General features: G+C 44.1%; 1 protein-coding gene across 8 annotated transcripts in view; it reads left to right on the top strand.

Annotated features, from left to right (window-relative positions):
• btaf1 (BTAF1 RNA polymerase II, B-TFIID transcription factor-associated) overlaps positions 1–27,649 on the top strand; it is a 210,103-nt gene that overhangs the window by 138,256 nt on the left and 44,198 nt on the right. For all 8 annotated transcript variants that reach the window (XM_068052646.1, XM_068052653.1, XM_068052652.1 and 5 more), the window contains 6 exons: positions 20,655–20,807; positions 21,044–21,165; positions 21,265–21,432; positions 21,936–22,013; positions 22,179–22,308; positions 24,100–24,241. In XM_068052646.1, the coding sequence (XP_067908747.1) occupies positions 20,655–20,807; positions 21,044–21,165; positions 21,265–21,432; positions 21,936–22,013; positions 22,179–22,308; positions 24,100–24,241 (793 nt within the window). The remainder of the gene's footprint in view (positions 1–20,654; positions 20,808–21,043; positions 21,166–21,264; positions 21,433–21,935; positions 22,014–22,178; positions 22,309–24,099; positions 24,242–27,649) is intronic.

The raw sequence follows: 27,649 nt of genomic DNA, 5'->3' as shown, positions 1-27,649 counted from the left end.
ATCCATGTCTTTTTACAGGTGCTAACTGAGCCACTGTATATTTCTAGCATTTTCTGTTTTATAATTGTAGAATGAAAGAGCACAGAAGGACGGATCATGCCTATGCCAGCTCTTTGGTAGAGCAATCCAATTAATCCTACTGCTCTGCTCTTTCCCCATAGCCTTCTAAAGTTATTCCCTTTTGAACATTGCTGTTGGATCTGCATCTACCAGGCTTTCATGCAATGCATCCCAGATCACAACCTGCTGTTTTCTCATGTCATCTCTGGCTTTTTGCCAATCACCTTAAATCTGTGTCCTTTGATTACTGACCCGTCTGCTACTGGAAGCAGTTTCTCTTTATATATTCTATCAAAACTCCTCATGATTTTGAATGCTTCTATCAAATCTCCTCCTAACCTTCTCTGCTCTGAGGAGAATGACCTCAGCGCTCGACAAAACTGGAGCAGGGGTGAAGGACTTCATTCTAGTAAATCTCTTCTGCACCCACTCTCTAAGGTCTTGACATCCTTCCTAAAGTATGGTGCCCAGAATTGAACACAGTACTCCAGCTGAGGTCTAACCAGTCTTTTGTAAAAAGTTTAGCATAACTTCTTTGCTTTTATACTGTTTTCCTTTATTAATAAATCCAAGGATCCTAATGCTTTTTAAGCAGCCTTCTCAACTTGTCCAGTCACCTTCAAAGATTTATGTATGTACACCTCCAGGTGTCTCGGTTTTTGCAGCCTCTTTAAAATGGTACCATTTAGTTTATATTGCCTCTCCTCATTCTTCCTACCAAATGCGTCACCTCCCACTGCTGTGCATTAAATTTCATCTTCCATGTGTCTGCACATTTCTATGTCCTCCTGAAGTCTGTTCTCATTGTTTACTACATTTCAGAGTTTTGTTTCATCTGCAAACTTTTAAATTATGCCCTGTATCCAGGTCTAGGCCATTAATATATATAAAAAATGGCAGTGTTCTAATACCAACCACTGGGAAATGATTGTATACCTCCCTTCTGTCTGGAAAAGCTGGAAAACAATCTTTTACCACTACTCTCTGCTTTCTGTTCCTTAGCTAATTTTGTATCCATGCTGCCATTGTCCCTTTAATACCACAGACTTTAATTTTGCTAACAAATCTATTATATGGTACTTTATCAAACACCTTTTTAAAGAACAACATCAACCACATTACCTTCATCAACAATCTCTCTTACATCATCAAAGAGCTCAAATCGAGTTAATCTAACTCAATTTGCCTTTAAGAAATCTGTGCTGACTTTCATTTATTAGTTCATACTTTTCCAAACACCAATTAATTTTGCCATGGATTACTATCTCTAAAAGTTCCTCCACCACTAAAGTTAGTCTGACTGGCCTGTAGTTGCCAAGTTTATCCCAACAAGGTTGTAACTTTTGCAGTTCTCCAGGTCTCTGGCATCATCCCCATCTCCAAGAAATATTGGAGGATTGTGGTCAGACCCTCCCTAATTTCCACCCTTAATTCCCTCAGTAACCTAGGATGCATCCCAACTGGACTGGGTGACTTTTCTACTTTTGTGGACTGCCAACCTTTTAACCTCCTCTTTATGTAGTTTTATCCTTCTCAATATTGCTACTGCATCTTCCTTTACTGCTGTGTTGGCAGCATCCTCCTCTCTAGAAAAGTCACGTGAAGTACTCCGAGTACCTCAGCCATGCCCTGTGGCTTTCTGTATCCAATGGATACTCTCAGCTGGGAAACACTGAGAGTTTCCTTCTCCACGGAGCATGAGCAAAGATTATAGAGTATAAATGCAAGAGCATTGGCATCTGTTATTTGCCTGTTCACTCCATGTAAAGGCTTTTTTTTTCTCCAGCTACTTACTTTCTTGGTGTATTTTTTTGAGGCACACTGCTTGTGCTGTGGCCTGAAAACTTAAATATTTTTGTTACTCTTTTGAGTTCAGTGCCTTTTTTTGGACATATTTGCAAAGTACAAGCTTCAAAACCTACATCAGCTACTTGATAGTCTTCCCTGTAATCTGTCACAATCCATGTCATCTCTCAGCTTGTGACTTTCCATAGTGCAGTTTATGTGAATGTTTAAAACAAAAAATGGCTTGAAGAGTTCATGGAATCCAGAACAGCTACTGTCATGACTTCTGTAAATTGCAAAAAGTACATCAAAATAGCCCACAAAACTTTGTTTTCCATAACTGAAATGTTTTGATGCTTTTGATTTGATATTGTACAGACTAGCCCTAGAGTTAAAATTGGTTACACTGTTTATTACCATCCAAGATGAATTGAGGTATTTAGTCTCTGAATAGTATGAAATGAATAGGTGTGAAACAGGGCTGTGTTCTCGCACCCACACTTTTTGGGATTTTCTTCTCCCTGCTGCTTTCACATGCGTTCAAATCCTCTGAAGAAGGAATTTTCCTCCACACAAGATCAGGGGGCAGGTTGTTCAACCTTGCCCGTCTAAGAGCGAAGTCCAAAGTACGGAAAGTCCTCATCAGAGAACTCCTCTTTGCTGACGATGCTGCTTTAACATCTCACACTGAAGAATGCCTGCAGAGTCTCATCAACAGGTTTGCGTCTGCCTGCAATGAATTTGGCCTAACCATCAGCCTCAAGAAAACGAACATCATGGGGCAGGATGTCAGAAATGCTCCATCCATCAATATTGGCGACCACGCTCTGGAAGTGGTTCAAGAGTTCACCTACCTAGGCTCAACTATCACCAGTAACCTGTCTCTAGATGCAGAAATCAACAAGCGCATGGGTAAGGCTTCCACTGCTATGTTCAGACTGGCCAAGAGAGTGTGGGAAAATGGCGCACTGACACGGAACACAAAAGTCCGAGTGTATCAGGCCTGTGTCCTCAGTACCTTGCTCTACGGCAGCGAGGCCTGGACAACGTATGCCAGCCAAGAGCGACGTCTCAATTCATTCCATCTTCGCTGCCTTCGGAGAATACTTGGCATCAGGTGGCAGGACTATATCTCCAACACAGAAGTCCTTGAAGCGGCCAACATCCCCAGCTTATACACACTACTGAGTCAGCGGCGCTTGAGATGGCTTGGCCATGTGAGCCGCATGGAAGATGGCAGGATCCCCAAAGACACATTGTACAGCGAGCTCGCCACTGGTATCAGACCCACCGGCCGTCCATGTCTCCGTTATAAAGACGTCTGCAAACGCGACATGAAATCGTGTGACATTGATCACAAGTCGTGGGAGTCAGTTGCCAGCATTCGCCAGAGCTGGCGGGCAGCCATAAAGACAGGGCTAAATTGTGGCGAGTCGAAGAGACTTAGTAGTTGGCAGGAAAAAAGACAGAGGCGCAAGGGGAGAGCCAACTGTGCAACAGCCCCAACAAACAAATTTCTCTGCAGCACCTGTGGAAGAGCCTGTCACTCCAGAATTGGCCTTTATAGCCACTCCAGGCGCTGCTTCACAAACCACTGACCACCTCCAGGCACGTATCCATTGTCTCTCGAGATAAGGAGGCCCAAAAGAAAAAGAAAGAAAAAGAAAAAGTATGAAATGGAATATTAGTAACTAAAGAACAATAATGTACTGTACTAAAGCAGTACATGCCTTTCCATCCTTAGGCAGTTGTCTATTAATATTGCAGGGTGAAGTTACTAATGTTCCTGAGTAACCTTTAGGGATGCGAAGGAATTTCTTCTCTCAGAGGGTGGTGAATCTCTGGAATTCTGTACCTCAGAATTGTGGAGGCTGGGTCACTAAATGTATTTAAGGAGGAGGTAGATAGATTTTTGAAATCTCGGGGAGTCGAGGGTTATGCAGAGCAGGCCCGAAAGAGGAGTTGAGGCCTGGGACAGATCAGCCATGATCTTATTGAATGGCGGGGCAGACTTGAGGGGCTGAATGGCCTACTCCTGCTCCTATTTCTTATGCTCTTATGTCAGGTATACAAGATAAACATATTTCCTAAAGATTTTGGATTCAGTGGAAGCTACTTTTCAAGGAATGTTTGTGCCACTTAGAGTGAGAAAGGTATACAGGAATGTTTAGTATTAGTTTACCAAACTTAAAACTGAATCTTATTCTAAAATGAGTTTCAACAAGAATGGTGAGATATTTTAGGTAAGAATCCCAGACACCTTCAGCCTAAGGGGAGATACTCTTGAGGCCTGAATTACCAAGATAGTACACTTCGGGCTGAATTTTTGTTTTGGGGTTGGGACCCCAACATCGGGTGCATCTCTGGGTCCTGATCCCATGTCACGTTGGTGCCGACACAATTTTTAACAAGCATGTCAATTAGTGGCCAGGGTGTGCAATTGCCATCCAATTAAGGATGGCGAGCAGGCTCCCGAGGCTGGAGGGGCAATTGGAGGCCCTCCAGCACTGAAAGATCGGCAGCCCCACTGTTAGAGCTATACGTAGGAAAGAGAGGGTACCTGTCTATCTGGAGACACCCTCTGAAGAGCTTTTATAAATTTTTAAAATTCAAAACGGTCACAGCTGCTAGGCTGTCATTGTGGAGGGGCAACCCCTTAGCTGGATGGCCAGCGGCCGCAGCTGAGGCCCAATTAGCTTTGGGGCAGTGGTCTCCTAGCAGGAAGGAACGCTGCCCCACCCCCTCCACCCAGTCTGCTGCCAAGAGGACGCCTCCATCTCTTGGCTGTGTTTCGGCCTCAACGTGGGGACCGTATGCTGATTGGAAAATTCCAGTCAGTGTCTGCTGAGTGGCCTTATTCCGTCCTTTATTTGGCCTAATGCCACTTGCGGGTAGGAAAATGGCCCAGAGGCAGGGCCATTGCAGGAGACAGGCATGTCGGCTGGTAGCAGGAAATTGCGGCCCACCGGCTCCAGTCCTGCCTCCCCAGGCGAATGGAAATTTTGCCCTTAGTATTGGGCTTCACCTCAAGGGTTCATTCTGTTTTTTTTCTTATTCTTTGTATAGCTTCACACTCATTCCCTGGTGTGGAGTAGTGCAAGAATTCACTGGCTGATTTAACAGTTTGACAGGTTGCAATGTGAATGTTTCTTTCACATCCATAATCATCTTTTTGCCAGCTGATAGGGTGGTTAGTCCTATACAGAGAAGTGGTGTTACAGTCTCCCATAATCATACAGTGCGGGACAGCCACACTCACCCACTGGACAAGGGTACCCCACTGGATATAATCCCAGTATTTAGAGTCAAAGCACCAGTCTTCATCCTCTGGAACTGTCTGGAGCTTTGGTTGACTAGATGGCTGGTGTACTGCAGCTTAGGAGAAAAGCCTGAGTATCAGAGCTTCCCAAGCCTCCCTGGCACCCAACTCTTGAGACCTCCAAGCGGTTCCCCACGCCAGTCAGGTTGGTGCGGCTCATCTTTGGCAACCTCCTCACCGTCCTTGTCATAGGATGCCTCGAGCTGTACCATGTCTTCAGCAGCCAGGGCCTCACCCTCCGCAGCGTGTGGTTGTGCAAGGCGGAGCAGACAACCATAATCCAGGAGACCCTTGCTGGTGAACACTGAAGGGTGCCACCCGAGCAGATCAGGCACCTAAATCCCATCTTGAGCAGACCTATACTCAAGTCATTAGTGTGTCATCTGCCATTTCCTCAGCGGGTCACCCCTGTTGCCAAGTATCCAGCCTTGTAGGCACACAGGAGGGGTGAAAAGCGGTGGTGCCTAGGAGTGCTGGAGAATGTAATCCTTGTGACTGCTCCCAGGATAATGAACACCTGCAATGTCCTCTTGTGGTCACTGACGAGTTGGATGCTGAGGGAGTGAAATCCCTTCTGGTTGATAAAGGGCCCTGGTTGGCCTGTGGGAGCCCTAGTGATGACATGCATGCAGTCAATGACTCGTTAGATCAGGAGAAATCTAGCCATGGCATTGATGCCTTTGAGTCTTTCAGCCTGACTGTCTGCATCGGTTGTAAACTTGATGTATTGGTTGGCCCTCCTGAAAAGGGCATCAGTCACAGTCTTGATGCAGTGATGTGCAGCTGATTGGGAGATGCCGCACCTGTTTCCAATGGCAGCCTAGAATGCAGCCTGCCCCTTCCCCATCATGAGGCTGAATCTGAACGTGGCCAGCAGTCGCTGCTGTTCTTGGTCTCCTGCCCACCTCTCTCTCCTCCTCTGGATCTCCTTCTTGCTGGAGGAACCTCCTCAGGAGTGAACGATGCTCATGGCATCTGCGTGCTGAATACATAATGGGGGCACCTTTCCAGTGATTGCTGCAAGGACACACAATCCCAACACCCTCTTAGAAATCTCTTCCAAGATGGCTCTGCCAGGAGGACCCCTTGCTTAAGTGTTCCTTAGTGAGCCAATGTTTCTGCCTTTCAGCTTGAAGCCTATGCTTCAGTCGCCCGAATCATTCAGGCCCCTTTATCTGCTGCCTCATTGCCACTCATTTAAAGCTGCCAAGGCTCCGACCCGCCCCCCCCAACCCCCGGCTCCCCTGTGTGGCCCCTGCATGTCCTGTAAAATGCAGCTGAGCACTTAAAATGGTGTTCATGTTATCCCGTCCAGGGCTCGAGCCGACATCATGACAGACCATTTGTCATTCCCCCCACCTCCGACGACGCCCACATTTCAAAGGTAAAATTCCAGGCACAGTGCGAGCAAGCCTTTTGGCTTTGTGGTAGCATTTCTGCTTCTGAGTCAGAAGGTGTAGTGCCCGTACCAGGTCGTGCCCCCGAATCTCCACCCACACGTTGGCTCACTGAGGTGACTGTATCTTAGTTGGCGGAGAGTGCAGGTCAAGGATATGTCGCTGAACCCTCTGAGGGCTCCTCCTTCGCCTTCTCCTCAGATGGGCGTATGTCCCCTGGAGATGTTGACTGGGATTCTTTTGGGATTCGTCTTTGGAAGAAAAGCGTAAGATCAGGCCCTTGCAACACGCCAGACGGAAGCATACAGAGTTCACAGAATCAAAATTGTTAAAGCACAGAAGGAGGTCATTCAGCCCATCGTGTCTGCACTGGCTCTCCAAGTGAGCAATTCATTTAGCGCCATTCCCCTGTCTTCTCATAACCCTGCACCTTCTTCCTTTTCAGGTAACTATCTAATTTGAATGCCTCGATTTGAACCTGCCTCCACTGCAATCTCTGGCAGTGTCTTCCAGGTCCTAACCACTCGCTGCATAAAAAAAGTTCTGCTCATGTTGCCATTGCTTTTGCCAATTCCCTCAAATCTGTGCCCTCTCATTCTTGATCCTTTCACAAGTGGGAACGGTTTCTCCCTATCTTCTCTGTCCAGACCCCTCATGATTTTGAATACCTCTATCAAATGTCCTCTTAGCCTTCTCCAAGGAAAACCGCCCCAACTTCTCCTTTCTATCTTCGTAAATGAAGTTCCTCATCCCTGGAATCATTGTCGTGAATCTTTTCTGCACTTTCTCCAATGCCTTCACATCTTTCCTTAAATGCGGCGCCCAGACCTGGATGCAATACTCCAGCTGAGGCCGAACTTGTGTCTTATACAAGTTCAACATAATCTCCTTGCTCTTGTACTCTTTGCCCCTATTAATAAAGCCTAGAATACTGTATGCTTTATTGACCACTCTCTCAATCTGTCACTTTTGCACGTATACACCCAGGTTCCTCTTTTACTATACCCTCTTTAGACTTGCACCCTTTTATATTATTTCTCCAGGTTCTTCCTACCCAAATGAATGACTTCACATTTCTCCGCATTGAACTTCATCTGCCACTTGTCTGTCCATTCCACCAGCTTGTCTGTCCTTTTGAAGTTCTATACTATGCTCCTCACAGTTCACAATGCTTCCAAGTTTCGTATCATCTGCAAATTTTGAAATTGTTCCCTGTATACCAAGGTCTGAGTGCATATATATCAGGAAGGGCAAGGGTCCCAACACTGACTCCTGGGGAACTCCACTATATACCTTCCTCCAGCCCAAAAACCATCCATTAATCACTTATTTGTTTCCTGTCACTCAGCCAATCTCGTATCCATGTTATTACTGTCCCTTTTATTCCATGAGCTATAACTTTGTTCACAAGTCTGTTGTGTGGCACTGTATCAAATGCCTTTTGGAAGTCCATGTGCATCAACCCTCTCAGTTACCCTTCGAAAAACTCCAAGGTAGAGAAACACGATTTTCCCTTAAATCTATGCTGGCTTTCCTTAATTAATCCGTATTTGTCCGTGTGACTATGAATTTTGTCCCAAGTTATTATTTCTAGAAGTTTCCCTACCACCGAAGTTAAACTGACTGGCTTATCAGTGTAACATTTGCAATTCTCCAGACATCTGGCACCACCCTGGCTGCAGCTTGGCCACACGTCTGTAACTTCGAACACGTGGCCATCCCTTATGCTTGCCTCATGTTTCTCCCCCCCCCCCACCCCAAGCCATGCTCGCCACCTGAGGAACTCGCCTTCATTAACAGGTGCTCCAGGCTCGCCATCCGCGATGGATCAGCCTCCTTGGTTACCAGCCAGTTGTAGTGCCTGTTCCTCCATTGCAATCAAGATAGCCAACAGGGGTATGCCACCACCAGTCTGGGCCCTCTTCTCCTGTGCAGACATGTGAGAATCATTTAAATGCTCGGACTTCAGAGACCACCCGCTCTATGTGCTTGCTGCACCCTCTGTGGCCAGTGTCATGCAAGTGTTAGTCTGGCACTCAGCTGCACCCTTGGGCGGGTGAGCTGTGCCAGGCACATGTCCCCTGACAGAACTGCAGCAATTCCCTCCATCTGCTGGTCTTCCACATCACATCACAACATCCGCATCCACCCTCCACAAGTGGCTGCAGAGATAGTGGAGGCATTGGTCAAAATATTCCAGAACACACTGGATTCTGGGAGGGTCCCAGCAGATTGAAAAACCGCTAATGTGACCCCCCTGTTCAAGAAGGGAGGAAGACGAAAAGCAGGAAACTATGGGCCAGTCGGCCTAACATCGGTCGTTGGGAAAATGCTCGAGTCCATTATTAAGGAAGAAATAGCAGGACATTTCGAAAAGCTTAATGCAATCAAACAGAGTCAACATGGTTTTGTGAAAGGGAAATCATGTTTGACAAATTTGCTAGAGTTCTTTGGGGATATAACAAGCAGAGTTGATAAAGGGGAACCAGTAGGTGTAGTGTATTTGGATTTCCAAAAGGCATTCGATAAGGTGCCACATAAAAGACTATTGCACAAGATTCATCAGAACTGTTCTGAAGAAGGGTCACAGACCTGAAACGTTAACTCTGCTTATTTCTTCACAGATGCTGCCAGACCTGCTGAGTATTTCCAGAATTTCTTGTTTTTATTTCAGATTTCCAGCATCTGCAGTATTTTGGTTTTATTTTAGTGTAATATATCCAAATTTGCTAACGCTACAAAAATAGGTGGGAGTGCATGTTGTGATGAGGCCATAAGGAATTTGCAAGGGGATATAGATAGGTTAAGTGAGTGGGCAAAAACTTGGCAGATGGAGTTTAATGTAGGGAAGTGTGAGGCCGTGCACTTTGGTAGGAAGAATCAAAAGGCAGACTATTATTTAAATGGAGAGAGACTTCAAAAAAAGTGCAGCACAAAGGGATCTGGGTGTACTTGTGCATGAAACACAAAAAGTTAGCATGCAGGTGCAGCAAATAATTAAGAAGGCAGATGGAATTTTGGCCTTTATTGCTAGGGGGTTGAAGTTTAAAAATAGGGAAGTCTTGTTACAACTGTACAGGGTATTAGTGAGGCTGCACCTGGAGTACTGTGTACAGTTTTGGTCCCTGTATTTAAGAAAGGATATACTGGCATTGGAGGCAGTTCAAAAGAGATTCACTAGGCTGATTCCTGGGGTGAAGAGGTTGACTTATCAAGAACGGCTAAACAGGTTAGGCCTTGATTCGTTAGAGTTTACAAGAAAGAGGGGTGATTTTATTGAAACGTAAAAGATTCTGAGGGGGCTTTACAGGATAGATGTTGAGAAGATGTTTCCACTAGTGGGGGAATCTCGAACTAGGAGACATAGTTACAGAATAAGGGGACACTCATTTAAAACTGAGATGTGAAGGAATTTCTTTTCTGAGGGTAGTAATTCTCTATCCCAGAGAGTTGTGAAGGCTAGATCACAAAGTATTTAAAGAGGAGGGAGATAGATTTTTGAAATATCGGGGAGTTGTGGGCTATGAGGATTGGACACGAAAGAGGAGTTGAGGTCTGGGGCAGATCAGCCATGATCTTATTGAATGGCGGGGCAGGCTTGAGGGGCCGAATGGCCTACTCCTGCTCCTATTTCTTATGTTCACCCATATGCTTCCAATCCAAGGGAGACTGAGGTTTGCCAGTCACCCTGGCAGAGCGGAGAACATCATTGGCCCTCTTACAGCACTAGATCCAGGTTCTCTGTTGATCCCACACTGCTTGCCTCCTCTGCTACCTCCATCCAGACCTGCCTGGTTTGCTGGGGAGATCTCATTAGTCTCAAGGCAAGAGGACCTCCTGCCTTGCTTCATCAGCCTGGAGGAGGACAGGCAGGGTGTCACTGCTGAGCCATGGGGCCACCCAGGTTCATGTCTCCGCTATGGCCACAAATGGGTTACACAGGCTTCAAGGCCTTCCGGTGGGTTGCTGTGGGTCTGATGGGGTGCCCCTGTCGTCACTGGTAAATTAAGCAGTGGTCCAGGTAGGCTGGAGAGTCATTTTCAGTGATGATTGGTGCTCAGAGGTGTTTGACATTTATGTACAGAACTGTACAATCATGTCATGCCATGTCTCAGAGCCATTTTGAGTGCTGGCTGCCCTTTAAATAGGCCACTAACCCCTTCTTCCGGGTCATATCCCACCCTCGCTGCCGTTGACCCTCCGCGCCTTTTCCTTCTCAATTCCGCTGGCCAGGCGCTTATTGGCTGGCTGATGCACGATCACGGCAGGAGCACAGGTCGGAACGGGAGAACCTTGGCCACCCGCTTCCGTTTCCGGGCCCGCGACCCTGCCAGGGTTGTGTTAAATTCCAGCCTGTATTTGTTGCCAACGATAAATGTAAATAGCTGCTTATCAGGAGACTTGAAATGCCTCATGCATGGGCATTGCTTCATGGATGCAGATATATTGCTTCTTTGTAGATTCTGTCAATCTGCAGGATTAATGCCGTCTAATCTTTGGAGTCTTCCTTTGAAGGCTAAATACTGAGACATCCTTTCATGGATTTTGATAGCTTCAGTATCCATCTCTGGTCTGTTGCCTATTCTGAAGGGGTGTTGTAGTACTATATCTTTGTTAGCTCACAGCAATTTTAGTGAAATCTACCTCTGAACCTCGGGAATGATGGCAGTAGTCATTTTTGTAATCTCATAGTCAGTTCATTGAGGGATCCTTTACGTACCACAAAGATGTTATACAATACCTGGAACATAAAAGAACAGAGTCCCCTTTAAGATGTTTTTGATTTTACACTGGGAACGCTGTCCATTTGATCTAATTGTAAGCTATTAAACTGCCAGTGTAGAATGATGTGCAGTGATTTCCATCATTATTTGACTGCTCAGTTACTGTAGGTGTTGCTATTGGTTATCAAATAGTTATTTTCTCTCTTTAAAAGAAATCTCTAAGGCCTTCATAAACATTATACCAAAAGCCTTTACTATTGTACACAGGCTGTCCTGTCTTTTTGAAGCATAATGTTCTTTGTGATTTCTGCAATCACTAAGTATGAAAATTCAAAGATGGGAGCCAATCCCTCGCGTGTCAAAAGTTGTGGAGTTAAAATTGTACAAAATTAACTGACCTTTTTAAAAGTTTTTCAAAACAAGTTGAAAGGATGCATTTAACAGTTTAATGCCATATTAAATTATGGCATTAATTGTTATATAGAAAACATGATTTTAAATACCTTTGATCCAAATTGAGATAATGAGAACAATCATTACATTTTCTCACCAAACTTGCAATGTTGGTTATAGCTTTTGGAGGTAGAGAAATGGTTGCAATTCCAGAACACACCTCATTTTGCGATATTCTCGAAATTATATTGTAATCTTTCAGTTTCATCTCTGTGTTTTCCCCTTTAAGAGGGTTAACATTTCAAATGACTGCAATTTGAACAAAGAATTTGCTATTCAAACACTTATGATATTGCTGTTTTACAGTAAGGATTAATCTCTACTGAAGTAGTATATCTGCAGTAACCCAGAATTGCAGTTTTTGCTTTTGAAGGAGGGGTAGAGTGGTGTGTGTACAGTGAATTGGTGATCAAGTATCTTACATATATATGATGTTTTGCAGGATGGTGGCAGATTTTAAGTCCTCAATGTACACTATTTATTGTTGCGAAATGGAATATCTTTTCATTTTAGATACCTTGTGCTGGCACAAAGTTCTCCAGTTTCAGTCATAAGTATCACTGGAGACAAAGTAAAATTCCATTTGCTTTGACCGAACAAGTATAAGTTAGCTATAAACCCAGTATTGAGAGTAATGCTTAATGTAACAGTATAAACATTTCCATTTCTCATACCGGTCATCCTCATGGATCTCTGTTTTACAAAATTAGTGGGCCAGTTTTGTATTATGGGGTCATGCCCACTAGATACTGAGTTGAAACTGCCAAAACTCATTACAACTAGCAACCAGGAGAGAGATCATTTAAAGATTGGTTTGCACAGGTTCTTGACCGTAACCATTTTCCGAAGTGTTTTGCAGTCTAGTAATATTACTGTTTCTAAAATCTTTGTATGGAAGAGAAGCAACTGTATTGCATCCCAATCTTTCCTACAACACAACAGTATATCATTTGGGACATTTATTATAGCATTTTGTTTGTTTGAAAGCTGTTTTCTTAAAGATTGCCTACAACATTCACTGTTTTAAAAATCAGTAGCTAGAAGGTGTGTATAAATGGCCTAGAGTAACTCGGTCTGGAGTTTCGTTCCTTCCCATCTCTCAATGAAAAATTACCTAGCCAGCAATCATTGTATCACTCTGGCTGGGGAAATTGGTGTAAATGCCTTCACATGCGGACAGAGTCAGCATGGATTTACGAACGGGAAATCATGCTTGACAAACCTACTAGAATTCTTCGAGGATGTAACTAGTAGAGTTGATGAGGGGGAGCCAGTGGATGTTTATTTGGACTTTCAGAGGGCTTTCGAGAAAGTCCCACATAAGAGATTAGCATGTAAAATTAAAGCGCATGGGATTGAGGGTAGTGTATTGCGATGGATAGAAAATTGGTTGGCAAACAGGAAACAAAGATTAGGGATAAATGGCAGTGTCTAGTGCGGTACCGCAGAGATCGGTGCTAGGACCCCAGCTATTCACAATATATATTAATGGTTTAGATGAGGGAACTAAATGTAATATCTCCAAATTTGCAGATGACACAAAACTGGGTGGGAGGGTGAGTTGTGAGGAGGATGCAGAGAGGCTTCAGGGGATTTTGGACAAGTTGAGTGAGTGGGCAAATACATGGCAGATGCAGTATAATGTGGATAAATGTGAGGTTATCCACTTTGGTAGCAAAAACAGGAAGGCAGATTATTATCTGAATGACTATAAACTGAGAGAAGGGAATATGCGACGAGACCTGGGTGTTCTCGTACACCAGTCGCTGAAGGTAAGCTTGCAGGTCCAACAGGCAGTAAAAAAGGCAAATGGTATGTTGGCCTTCGCAGCGAGAGGATTCGAGTACAGGAGCAGGGATGTCTTGCTGCAATTATACAGGGCCTTGGTGAGGCCACACCTGGAATATTGTGTGCAGTTTTGGTCTCCTTATCTGAGGAAGGATGTTCTTGCTATAGAGGGAGTGCAGCGGTTTACCAGGCTGATTCCTGAGATGGCGGAACTGACGTATGAGGAGAGATCAAGTCGGTTAGGATTATATTTGCTGGAGTTCAGAAGAGTGAGGGGGGATCTCATAGAAACCTATAAATTTCTAACAGGACTTGACAGGGTAGATGCAGGAAGGATATTCCCGATGGGGGAGTCCAGAACCAGGGGTCATAGTCTAAGGATACGGGGTAAACCATTCAGGACTGAGATGAGGAGAAATTTCTTCACCCAGAAAGTGGTGAGCAAGCAGTTGAGGCCAAAACATTGTATGTTTTCAAGAAGGAGTTAGATATAGCTCTCGGGTTTAAAGGGATCAAAGGATATGGGGCGAAAACGGAAACAGGTTACTGAGTTGGATGATCAACCATGATCATAATGAATGGCGGAGCAGGCACGAAGGGCCGAATGGCCTACTGCTGCTCCTATTTTCTACATTTCTATGTTTCATGGTACTGTGTGTACTCGCTCAGGCTTTTAACCCATATCTTAATGTACATTGTGCTAACCATATGAAGGTTGTTCTGTAGGTTAGAGTTGAGAAGCAAAAAAGGGATGATCACATTTCTGCGAGTATTCTGTAGGCCTCCAAATAGTGAGTGAGAGATTGATGAGCAAATCTGCAGGGAAATCACAGATGTGCAAAAACTATAGAGTGGTGATATTGGGGAACTTTAATTACCCGAATATTGATTGGGATAGTATTAGAGCAAAAGGTATGGGTGTTGGGGGGGAGGAATTTCTGAAGTATGTTCAGGAGAACTTCTTTGACTAGTATGTTCTCGGTCCAACTCGGAAAGAGGCATTGCTGGATCTAGTGCTGGGGAATGAGGTGGGCCAAGTGGACTAAGTGTCTGTGGGTAAGAGTGATCATTGTATGATAAGGTTTCAAGTAGTAATGGAGAAAACAAGGAACAATCTAAAGTAGAACTTCTAAATTGGAAGAGGGCTTACTTCAATGGGATTAGAGGGGATCTAGCTAGGGTAAAATAGAACCAAAGACTGACAGGAAAAACTGTAACGAAACAATGGGTGATCTTTAAGGAGGAGATGCTTCGGGTACAGACTAGGTACATTCCAACAAAGATGAAAGGTAGGGAACCAAAGCCAGAGCTCCTTAGATGAGGAGGGAGTTAGAGAATATGATGAAACAAAAAAGAGGGTGTATGATGCATGTCAAGTGAATTCTACAAGTGAGAACCAGGTCAAATACACTAAGTTGAGAGGTGAAGTGAAGAGCGCAATAAGACTGACAAAGAGAGAATATAAGATTAGAATGGCAGTCAACATAAAAGAAAAATCAAAAATCTTATACCAGCATGTAAATAGTAAGCGGGTAGTGGGAGGCAGGGTGGGGCCTATTAGAGATAAAGAGGGTGTTATATGCTTCGAAGCACAAGACAAGGCTAAGATATTTAAAGAGTAATTTGTATCTGTGTTTACTAAGGAAGAGGATGTTGACAAAATGTCCGTAGAAGTGTAAATTGTAGATGGTAATGGGTGAGGTGAAAATTGAGAGTAGGAGGTACTGGAAAGGCTGTCTATGCTTAGAGTGGATAAGGCGCCCTGTCTGGATGGCCTGCATCCAAGGTTGTTAAAAGAAATGGGAGTTAGCGGAAGGGCTTACCATAAGCTTCTAGTCTTGCCTAGATACGGGGGAGGTGCCAGAGATTTGGAGAGTGGCAAATGTGACACCCTTATTCAAGAAAGGGTGTAAAGACAGTCCAGGTAACGACAGTCCACTCAGTTTAACATCAGTGATGGGTAAGGTTTTAGAAACAATAATCAGGAACAAAATCAACAGACACTTGGAAAGGTTTGAGCCAATTCGGGATGCCAGCACAGATTTATGAAAGGCAGATTGTACTTGACTGAGCTAATTGAATTTTTTGATGAAGTAACTGAGCAGCTTGATGAAGGGAAAGGAATGGATGTTGTCTATTTAGTTTTTAAGGAAGTGTTTGGCAAAGTACCAGATAAAAGGCTGGTTAACAAAATTGAGGCACATGGAATAGGAGGGTCAATGTCAGCTTGGATAAAAACTTGACTTAAGGACAGAAAACAGCAAGTTGTGGTAAATGGTTATTTTTCAGACTGGAAGTAGACAGTGGTGTTCCCCAAGGGTCAGTGCTAGAAACACTGATTTTTTTGATATATATAAATGACTTGGATGTTGGAATACAGCATAACATTTCAAAATTTGCATATTATACCAAACTTTGAGGAGTGGCAAATCGTGAGGATGGTACAAATCGACTGCATCAGGACGTAGACAAGCAGAACGTGGCAAATGGAATTTAATACAGAGAAGTGTAAAGTGATGCATTTTGGCAGAAGGGATGGGGAAAGGTCGTATAGACTTAAAGAGTGTACATAGACAGCGGGACCTGGGACTTTATGTGCATAGATCTTTGAAGGTGGCAGGACATATTGACAGAGTAATTAGCAAAACATATGGGATCTTTGGCTTCATAAATAGAGGTATTGATTATGAAAGGGAAATTATGCTGAACCTTTATAAAGCTCTGGTTTGGCTCCAACTAGAGTATTTTGTCCAGTTCTGGTCACCACAATTTAGGAAGGATGTGAGGGTCCTTGAGCGAATGCAGAGGAGATTTGCCAAAATGGTTCCAAGGATAAGGGACTGGAGAAGCTGATCTCCTCCTTGGAGCAAAAGGAGATTGAAGGGAGATTTGATAGAGGTTTACAAGATTCACAGATTTGGATAAGGCAGACAAAGAAAAACTATTCCCACTAGCTGATGGTACAAGGACTTGACATAGATTTCAAGTTTTGGGCAAGAGATGCAGAGGGGATGTGAGGATGAACATTTTTTACGCAGCAAGTAGTAATGATCTGGAACCTGATGGATCTCACTGGCTTGTTACTGGGTGCTCGATGGCCAAAGAAGTGCAATCGTTGATGCCCTTGTCATGCAGACCCCCACCTGCCAAGAATAAGGCATATTAGTTTTGTCATGAACATTGATTTTAAACTGTCGCTGGAGTGAAGAAATGACTTGTTTGAAGATCATAGACACTGGGCTGGAAGGACATTTGCATACTAAGAGACGCTGCTTGTGGAGACAAAGGACTATTCCCTGCTCCAATGAACCCAAATGGATTTTGATCACCAGACATTGAAGGTGTAAGGAAGCGCATTCCAGACCCTGCTAAGATGATGCAATCCACAGAGCCAGGACTGGTTAAAACCAGATGGTCACATGACTGACTGGCTGGTCAAGGTTTTTTGAACTAGCCACAGGACAGTTTGAATTCAGAAGGGAGTGTGCAACTGAAGCTGAAACAAACAAGTCTTTCGCCTGGCTGTCTCTCTTTCTCTCTCGCTTTCTGCCCAAGCCACCGGACCCACGGAAGACACGTAAACCTCGAGAGAAAAGACTCCTACATCAGAACAAGTTGAAGTGTGAATTGGACCCCAATGAATTGCAAAACTTACCAGCAATTCCACAATTGAACTTAAAGGACTGCAATTACTGGATATTGCCTCAGACTTTTCCCCTTTATTCCTTCCACTTTTTCTGTCTCTACCTAGCATGGTCGTGCGCATATTCGTAGTCATTAACCGGATTAGAGTTTAAGATTAATAAACTTCTACCTTTCTTGTTTAAATCTAAGGAAACCTGTTTGATTTCTTTGCCTTACAATTGGAGCAGTGAACAAGGATTCACTAAGGGGGAGTTTAAAAACATGGTCTTTTCAAATTAAACCCTGTTACGGTTAAACCAGACAAAGGCTGAGAGGGAACCCCCAGACCCTTCTCACCTGGTCATAACACCCTGTACCTGGGGGAATCCAGTGCTAAAGGCAAAACCCAATGCCCACTGTCCCTTCGAGGCCATGTTTGTTGTTAAATGAATGTGCTGTCCAGCTCTGGCGAATCAGTGTCCAGTAAGATGCAGTGGTTGCAGCCGTTTCTGAGATGCACTAAGGTCCACAGCTGATTCTTGGAACGGGCCATAAGCGACAAAGTTCAAGGCCACAGTGTCTTTGGCTGCTGGCAGGACATGGCAACCAGTGCTGCGAGGTGTTCGGCAACAGGGGACACAGATATCTGTGATCATCTGCCTGGAGAGTCAGTCGCCTGCGGCACTCCTTCTTGGTCATCTCCAGGTAGCTCCATTTCCGGCGTTCAATCCTGTGCTGAGGGTTTGACCTCCGTTGCCTTCCTGCCCTTCTTTCCTCTCCTCTGCCCTCCTGATGTTCAGGGTTTTGCCCTTCCTGTTATCGGGACCAAACCCAAATTCTGACAGTCGTGCCTCCCTTATTGCCAACTGGAGCTTTCCTTCCTTCTGGATAGGTTGCTGCCCAATTTTCCTTGGCAAACTTACCCCCTGCTCTTGACCCCATTCAAAGCCTGGGCGCTGAGTGCCCGCTCTCCCTGCCACCTGTGCAGCACCAAGAGCACCTCCTTACCAACTGCCCAATCCCCCAGCCCCACTGACCTCCTTATGGAGCTATGGTGATGTCTTGGGGAATCCATGACTGGTTTCCCACTCTTTACCTGCCTGCCTTCAGCTCATCAGTTTCTGAAGGCATGGTTAAGCTGTCTGCCCCTTTTAAAACTTAGAGCGTCATCCTTGAGCTCTAAATGAGCTTTTTAACCAGTTTAATTGGACTCAATTGTGTGGAAAGTGGGGCTCCCATCCCGCCCTCCCCACCCCCAGGCCCCCAGAGTATTGCCAGCGCCGAGATCGTGCCTTGAAATTGACATGCCACCCAGCGCCGGTATTTTCGGAGCCCACTGCCTCTGTTCTTGACTTCACGGGGACCCTGAAAATTCAGCCCTCTATGTCTTAACTTATCAAAATCTTTCTTAATTTTGAAGATTTCTATTGGGTCACACCTCAGCTTTCACTAGTTAAGAGAAAAGGAACCCAGTCTGTTCAGTCCTTGATGGATATAACCTCACAGTTCTAGTATCAACCTTCTAAAGCTTTTCCATACCCTTTCCAGTCCCGCTATATTCTTTTTATAATACAGCGACCAAAGCAGTACATAGCACACCCCCAAGTGTCATCCAACCAAGATTTGATACAAGTTTAACCTAACCTCTCTGTATCTACATTTTCCTGAAAATACTTATTTTATATTGATTGCAATATTTGTATTTTTGTTCTGGAGTTGGAAAGAATATTGAAAATGTCAAAAGTATCAAAATATGTGATCTCTAGGAAATTCAATTTGCATTTTAATGTAGGGAAATGTGGAAGCCCATTTGTGGACAGCAAGGTTCCACAAACAGCAATGAGATAATGATCTAGTGAAGTTGATTGAAGGATAAATATTAGCCAGGACGCTAGGGAGAACTTCCCTCGGTACAACGCTGAGGGATTAAACCTACATTATGTGCTCTAGTCTCTGGAATGGGACTTCAACCCACAATCTCTGACACTGAAGTGAGAGTAATACCACTGAGCCATGGTTGATAGCTGTGTAGGATGGTTGCAGCCAACAGGCAGAAGAGACGTCTATTTCATGAATTGATTGAGCTCTGGTTGATTGATTGAGCTCTGGTCCCAGAGGTGAGAGTCTGGGTTTAACCCATTGCACTGCTCAGTTTCCGTTAAGTTTGGTTCAAGTGTTCAGATAACTACAAGTTTAAATTCAAGATTAAAATAAAAATAAGAAATGCTGGAAACACTCAGCAGGTCTGGCAGCATCTGTGGAGAGAGAAGCAGAGTTACCGTTTCAGGGTCAGTGTCCCTTCACTGACCTGAAACGTTAACTCTGCTTCTCTCTCCACAGATGCTGCCAGACCTGCTGAGTGTTTCCAGAATTTCTTGTTTTTATTTCGGATTTCCAGCATCCGCAGTATTTTGCTTTTAATTTAAATTCAAGGTTCCCCATATGTCTCATACCTTTGTTACGATCCCTGTGGAGATCAGCAAAGCAAAAGAACCAAATTTACCAAATGACCCCAATAAAAAAAACACATTTACTTCAATCAAACCAAAATCAACATCAATTAAGCATAAGTTAACAGACAAATCACAGATGTAAATTAAACATGAATTAACAGACAAATCACAGTCGATTATATTAGAAATTACACTTCAACGATCAGATACAACAAAGATAGCCTTCACAGATTTACTGGGCAGTCCATTCAGCATATATGGCTCCAATTACAGCCGCAAAGTTCTTCAAAGCTCTGAACTTCCTCGGGTAGATCTCCAGCTCCTTTCTTCCAAGGTGCAGCCGCTAATTTTCATCCTACAACAGTTCTCCTTCAACCTGAACTCCATGGGTACGGTCTTCACCAAAACAGCACACTGCTCCAGAACTCTCAGCTGTGCTCACGACATTCTTGATAGCATGGATCCACCAGTATTACCTTTATCTGAGCCCTTCATTGACAACCATGTGTGCTGTATGGCTGGGTCTAGTGCCTATTGCCAGCTCCTGGATCCAAAATTCACTTTCTTCTGCCTACCTACAAAGCACCCCTGCATGATTTGAGCTCAGATGGCTCTGTGTATTTATAATGGTTCCAACCAGTTTCAGTTTCCCCAGAAACCTGAAGTTTTGTTTCAGTTTTTGTTTCCCTTTCAGTTTTAGTTTCCCTTTTAGTTAGGGTTTGTCCCACCCCCCAAAAAAAACAAGCTTTGAAACCAGGGTCAGTGCACCTAACAGAACATTTGACAAGTCATCTGTATAGACCACACTCGTACACGCTCCCCCACTGGTTCCACAAACCATGGATTTTATCACACCTTGTATATAAGGTGCAAAAGTATAAATGCATATGTATTGTTTGTGTGTTTTTATTGTACATGCTAATCTTTCCCATTACTTTTTATTGTTTTTACTGACCTTTCCCTGTGGTACTCTGAAGGAATGAGATATTTTCAACTTCAGTTACATTACGGTATGCATGATACTAATTCTAAACCACATTCAATTTTGTAGGCTGGTATTCCAGATCCACCACATATGTCAGAAGAATTAATTAAACAGAAAGCAAGAGAGCGCCACTTTTTGGAACAGTTATTAGACGGGACAAAGTTGGAAAATTACAAAATTCCTGTTTCTATCAAAGCTGAACTTAGAAAATATCAGCAGGTAAATAATCTCTATATTGTCAAATGATTATTCTTGAGAATAAAGTGCTTGATGGCATTTCAAACAGTTCTATCATAGGTATTTCTAGAAGTAATTTTATGAAATTCTACAAACTTCAGATTTTAGGCCATAAACTTGTCTTATCCAATATCATTCGTCTTAACTTCTCTTACTAATTTAAGATACTATGTCAGAATGTTTATTTATATTGTATATATGTTTTATTGTCATTGAAGGATGGTGTAAACTGGTTGGCATTTCTGAACAAATACAAGCTCCATGGCATTCTGTGTGATGATATGGGGCTGGGAAAAACTTTGCAATCTATATGCATTCTTGCAGGAGACCATTACCTCAGGTAATATTATGTAAATCATTCACTCTGTCTTTGGTAAAATCCTGCTGTTGACTTGGTGAAAAACTAGTCAAGCAGTGACCAACTTCTGTATTTCCACAGGGCTCAGGAATACACAAAAACTCAGGCAGAGGACTGTTCACCTCTACCTTCTTTAGTAGTATGTCCTCCAACGCTAACCGGCCATTGGATAGATGAAGTAGGGAAATTCTGTTCTAAAGAAATATTGCATCCATTGCACTATACAGGACCTCCCACTGAGAGGGCTAGGTAAGTTCTGAAAATTTTAGGGCACAAAGACTGAGCTGTTGTAATTATTAATCCATATAATCTTTTTGGAGTGACAAATTTGTTATCTGCATAAATCTAGCCTCAAATCTGCTGCTATTCAATTGAATTATGCATTCCAAATTGGATGTGAGCAAAGCAAAACTTACTTGCAGGTTAGGTCTCTTGCTGAGTTGAACGTTTGTTGGTGTAAAGCAGTGGCAAGAATTCTCTCTTCCTGACATGTTTCACCTTCTGACTTGTATGTGCATGCTTTTGTTTCAAAATTGAGCTAACCAGTATTGCAGATTCAGTTGCTGAGGCAAGCTTATAGAATCAACTCTCAGCATAGGTGAGGTTTAATGTCTTATGTGGATTACTAAATACAATGGCCTGAGAATTTCATGTTTTCCTGCCCCAAGTGAACTAACATTGCCTTGTGGATCAAAAAGTACATTTTACAACTTCTGTATGAACGTGAGTTTGCATTGTGTCTTGGGTTTCAGGTTGCAACACCTTGTGAAAAAGCACAATCTTGTTGTGGCTTCATATGATGTTGTTCGAAATGACATTGACTTTTTCAAGTAGGTAGATATTTGTCTTTTCTCGCAATAACAAATATTCTGTGGTACTTATACTATCATGTGTTCTTGCTTCTTTTGCTGTTTAAAATCAGATTTGTTTTCATTGATTTATATTCCAGCAGAAATGGATGCTTAGCATGTAATATTGATTTTCTTTGTTTTCAGAAATATCAAATGGAGCTATTGTATTCTTGATGAAGGTCATGTCATCAAGAATGGCAAGACAAAACTATCAAAGGCAGTTAAACAACTAACTGCAAGCTACAGGCTGATTCTGTCTGGGACACCAATACAGGTATTTATAGCATTTGCAATCTAATAATGGCACCATGTGTTTAATTGGGGAAGGAACATGTATCATCAAGTGGATAATGTAGAATGAGAAGGAATTTGTTATCAGGTGAAAGATACAAGTGCAACTGATGCACTGGCCAGGCAGCATCAAATGGATACATATTAGGGTATGGCACATTAACTTACATAGACAAAGGTATTAATGTGCATATATTGTGATATGGTCTGAAAATGAAGTCACTCTGAAAATAAATCCACTTTCTGGAATGACTGATCTTGAGATTCCAGATGACCTGACAACTGGTCTTTTGGGAAATGGAATACCTCAGACACCTGAAAATCACTGAGTACCCTGTGAAACAAGTATTTGTACACAAATGACTGAACTGCTTTTTGAATATGTCAACTTTTTGAGTAATAGCAGAATATAGATAGATTGGAGAGTTGGGCAGAGAAATGGCAGATGGAGTTCAATCAGGGCAAATGCGAGGTGATGCATTTTGGAAGATCCAATTCAAGAGTGAACTATACAGTAAATGGAAAAGTCCTGGGGAAAATTGATGTCCAGAGAGATTTGGGTGTTCAGGTCCACTGTTCCCTGAAGGTGGCAACGCAGGTAAATAGAGTGGTCAAGAAGGCATACGGCATGCTTTCCTTCATCGGACGGGGTATTGAGTACAAGAGTTGGCAGGTCATGTTACAGTTGTATAGGACTTTGGTTCGGCCACATTTGGAATACTGCGTGCAGTTCTGGTCGCCACATTACCAAAAGGATGTGGATGCTTTGGAGAGGGTGCAGGGGAGGTTCACCAGGATGTTGCCTGGTATGGAGGGCGCTAGCTATGAAGAGAGGTTGAGTAGATTAGGATTATTTTCAGTAGAAAGACGGAGGTTGAGGGGGGACCTGATTGAGGTGTACAAAATCATGAGAGGTATAGACAGGGTGGATAGCAAGAGGCTTTTTCCCAGAGTGGGGGATTCAATTACTAGAGGACACGAGTTCAAAGTGAAAGGGGAAAAGTTTAGGGGGGATATGCGTGGAAAGTTCTTTACGCAGAAGGTGGTGGGTGCCTGGAACGCGTTGCCAACGGAGGTGGTAGATGCGGGTACGATGGCGTCTTTTAAGATGTATCTAGACAGATACATGAATGGGCAGGAAGAAAAGAGATACAGACCCTTAGAAAATAGGCGACATGTTTAGATAGAGGATCTGGATCGGCGCAGGCTTGGAGGGCCGAAGGGCCTGTTCCTGTGCTGTAATTTTCTTTGTTCTTTGTAATACTCTGGTCATTATGAGCAGTTACTGAGATATACAAATCACATGTATGATACCATGCATCTCAGGCTAAATATATTTCTCACAATGTGGAGCTCACTTACTCAATTTATTTTTTAATAAAAGCTAGGCAGGAGTACTCTACTTTTAGCTTGATGGCTACAATCCAAAGTAGTAATGTTCTCGAGTAGCTGGTTATCACCAGGATGAAGCATGTTAGTTTTCCATATCTCCACACAGTGATGCAGAAACTATTTGTAAGATGAAGTCATTTTAAATATTGTGTAGAGTTTCTTTCAAATCGGTAAAGCAGTAAAAGATCTCCACCGTCTAAGTGAGCAATCTGCTATATAGTTATCACTGGACTGTACATTATCATCTACCATTTAGAATTTGTTATTTAGTCTCTTAAATTATTGGATAAATTGGAAGTATATGCTTAAAAATTTGAACTGCTGAAAATTCTATGTAAGCACATGGAATATTCAATTTGTACATTAATTTGTGTCAATGCAGAACAATGTCTTGGAACTATGGTCATTGTTTGACTTCCTGATGCCAGGATTTTTGGGTACTGAGCGGCAGTTTGCAGCTCGTTATGGAAAGCCTATATTAGCTAGCAGAGATGCTAGGAGTTCTTCAAGGGAGCAGGAAGCAGGTAAGGTAACATTTGAAGCCAATTAAATGCAAATTTGTTGCATTACAATGCATAATTCACATGTCATTCAATGTGTATGTAACTTTAAGTATTAAGAGGATTTGTTTGGGTACTTTATGATCTGGATTGCATTGCCTGAAATGGTGGTGGAAGCAGATTCAATAGAAACATTTTAAAGAGAATTGGATAAATACTTGAAGGGAAAATTTTACAGGGCTGTGGAGTAAGGGCAGGGGAGTGAGATTAATTTGATAGCTCTACCAAAGAGCTGAGACAGGCACGAGGGGCCAAATGTTGTCCTCCTATGCTGTATCATTCTATGATTATGATTTTGTTACTCGATTATCAAAATGCAGTCGTACGATGCAAAACCTATTTCAGGTAATTTGCTACATTATCTTCTAGTGGCTCAGATCTTCTTCTTCTTCTTCTTTGGCCTCCTTGTCTCGGGAGACAATGGGTAAACGCCTGGATGTGGTCAGTGGTTTGTGGAGCAGCGCCTGGAGTGGCTATAAAGGCCAATACTAGAGTGACAGTCTCTTCCACAGGTGCTGCAGAAAAAATTGGTTGTCGGGGCTGTTACACAGTTGGCTCTCCCCTTGCGCTTCTGTCTTTTTTCCTGCCAACTGCTAAGTCTCTTCGACGCGCCACACTTTAGCCCCGTCTTTATGGCTGCCCGCCAGCTCTGGCGATCGCTGGCAACTGACTCCCACGACTTGTGGTCAGTGTTACAGGACTTCATGTCGCGTTTGCAGACGTCTTTAAAGCAGAGACATGGACGGCCGGTAGGTCCTTGGGGATCCTGCCATCTTCCATGCGGCTCACATGGCCAAGCCATCACAAGCGCCGCTGACTCAGTAGTGTGTATAAGATGGGGATGTTGGCCGCCTCGAGGACTTCTCTGTTGGAGATGCAGTCCTGCCACCTGATGCCAAGGGTTCTCCGGAGGCAGCGAAGATGGAATGAATTGAGACGTCGCTCTTGGCTGACATACGTTGTCCAGGCCTCGCTGCCTTAGAGCAAGGTACTGAGGACACAGGCTTGATACACTCGGACTTTTGTGTTCCGTGAGTGTGCGCCATTTTCCCACACTCTCTTGGCCAGTCTGGACATAGCAGTGGAAGCCTTTCCCATGCGCTTGTTGATTTCTGCATCGAGAGACAGGTTACTGGTGATAGTTGAGCCTAGGTAGGTGAACTCTTGAACCACTTCCAGAGCGTGGTCGCCGATATTGATGGATGGAGCATTTCTGACGTCCTGTCCCATGATGTTCATTTTCTTGAGGCTGATGGTTAGGCCAAATTCATTGCAGGCAGCCGCAAACCTGTCAATGAGACTCTGCAGACACTCTTCAGTGTGAGATGTTAATGCAGCATCGTCAGCAAAGAGGAGTTCCCTGATGAGGACTTTCCGTACTTTGGTCTTCGCTCTTAGGCGGGCAAGGTTGAACAACCTGCCACCTGATCTTGTGTGGAGGAAAATTCCTTCTTCTGAAGACTTGAACGCATGTGAGAGCAGCAGGGAGAAGAAAATCCCAAACAGTGTAGGTGCGAGAACACAGCCCTGTTTCACGCCACTCAGGATAGGAAAGGGGTCTGATGAGGCGCCGCTATGCTGAATTGTGCCTTTCATATTGTCATGGAATGAGGTGATGATACTTAGTAGCTTTGGCGGACATCCGATCTTTTCTAGTAGTCTGAAGAGACCACGTCTGCTGACGAGGTCAAAGGCTTTGGTGAGATCAATGAAAGCAACGTAGAGGGGCATCTGTTGTTCGTGGCATTTTTCCTGTAGCTGACGAAGGGAGAACAGCATGTCAATGGTCGATCTCTCTGCTCGAAAGCCACACTGTGCCTCAGGGTAGACACGCTCGGACAGCTTCTGGAGCCTGTTTAAAGCAACTCGAGCGAAGACTTTCCGCACTATGCTGAGCAGGGAGATTCCACGGTAGTCACCGCGGTCACCTTTGTTTTTATGGAGGGTGATGATATTGGCATCGCGCATGTCCTGTGGTGCTGCTCCCTCGTCCCAGCACAGGCAAAGCAGTTCGTAGAGTGCTGAGAGTATGGCAGGCTTAGCACTCTTGATTATTTCAGAGGTAATGCCGTCCTTCCCAGGGGCTTTTCCGCTAGCTAGAGAATCAATGGCATCACTGAGTTCCGATTTTGTTGGCTGTACGTCCAGCTCATCCATGACTGGCAGAGACTGGGCTGCATTGAGGGCGGTCTCAGTGACGACATTCTCCCTGGAGTACAGTTCTAGGTAGTGCTGAACCCAGCGGTCCATTTGCTTGCGTTGGTCAGTGATTGTGTCCCCTGATTTAGATTGGAGGGGGGCGATCTTCTTGATGGTTGGCCCAGAAACACTCTTAATGCCATTATACATTTCTCTGATGTTTCCAGTGTCTGAGGCCAGCTGAATATGACTGCATAGGTGTTGCCAGTAGTCATTTGTGCAGCGCTTCTGGCTGTTTTAAGTGCTACGGATGTTAACTCACTGGGGGCTTTTTGTAGTTCAGCAGTGCAATGCGCTTAGCGGCTATGACAGGTTCCAGCTCTTCAAAATGAGATTGAAACCAGTCTGCATTCCGCTTCACACGTTTGCCATAGGTGGTCATGGCTGACTCATAGATGGCGTCTCTGATGTGGGCCCATTTGGTCTCTGCATCCCCTGTAGGAGTGTTTTGAAGGGCTTTTTCAAGTGAATTTAGAAATTTTTGTAACAGCTATGGATAAGCAATTCTGCGTGGGTGGCCCTTCTGCTTGGAGTGATGCAGCTTCTTTGGTTTGAGTCTAACCTTGCTGTACACCAGGGAGTGGTCTGTGTCGCAGTAAACCCCAGCAGAAAATCCGGAGCGGAACCCCGTAGGCGGTCATGTGTCACCTTTGGCATGTTTCCGGCAGTTCCTGCAGCCATACCGGTACCAAATGTCGTGCTCTGCACTCCTTTGGACCCCACCAGAAAGGCCGAGAGGGGGGTTTTGACGCTTAGGCAACTCACAACCTCCATACATTCGCCCAGGCATGCGCCATGGAGAGGTCACTCCATAGTCGCCTCACAGCGACCGAAACAACACGGAAGGCAGCAGTTACGGGTTATAAGTCCAGCTCAATTGGCGTAGAGATTGGGCGCCACGGGTTGCCTTTGTTGGTGGGAGAGGTCATCGCACCTCACTGGACAGCTACCGCCCGCCTCAAACCGGGCAGCCCCCGGTCAATAAAGTTCTGTCCCGCCACAGTCCACCTGCTTCAATGGGTGCTTGGAGCTCAGGGTCATTGCCCGAAAAGTGGACTGCAACAACACACCAAACAGCATGAAAAAAGGAAAGAAGGTACCAGCCCTTCGTTTTGCAAGCTGGAACGTCAGAACTATGTGTCCTGGCCTGTCGGAAGACCTTACACAAATCAA

Source organism: Heterodontus francisci, chromosome 20, assembly GCF_036365525.1.
Source record: "Heterodontus francisci isolate sHetFra1 chromosome 20, sHetFra1.hap1, whole genome shotgun sequence".
Classification (NCBI taxonomy): Eukaryota; Metazoa; Chordata; class Chondrichthyes; order Heterodontiformes; family Heterodontidae; genus Heterodontus; species Heterodontus francisci.
The sequence above is the reverse complement of the archived record's forward strand: the minus strand, read 5'-3'. Positions and strand labels throughout refer to the sequence as shown.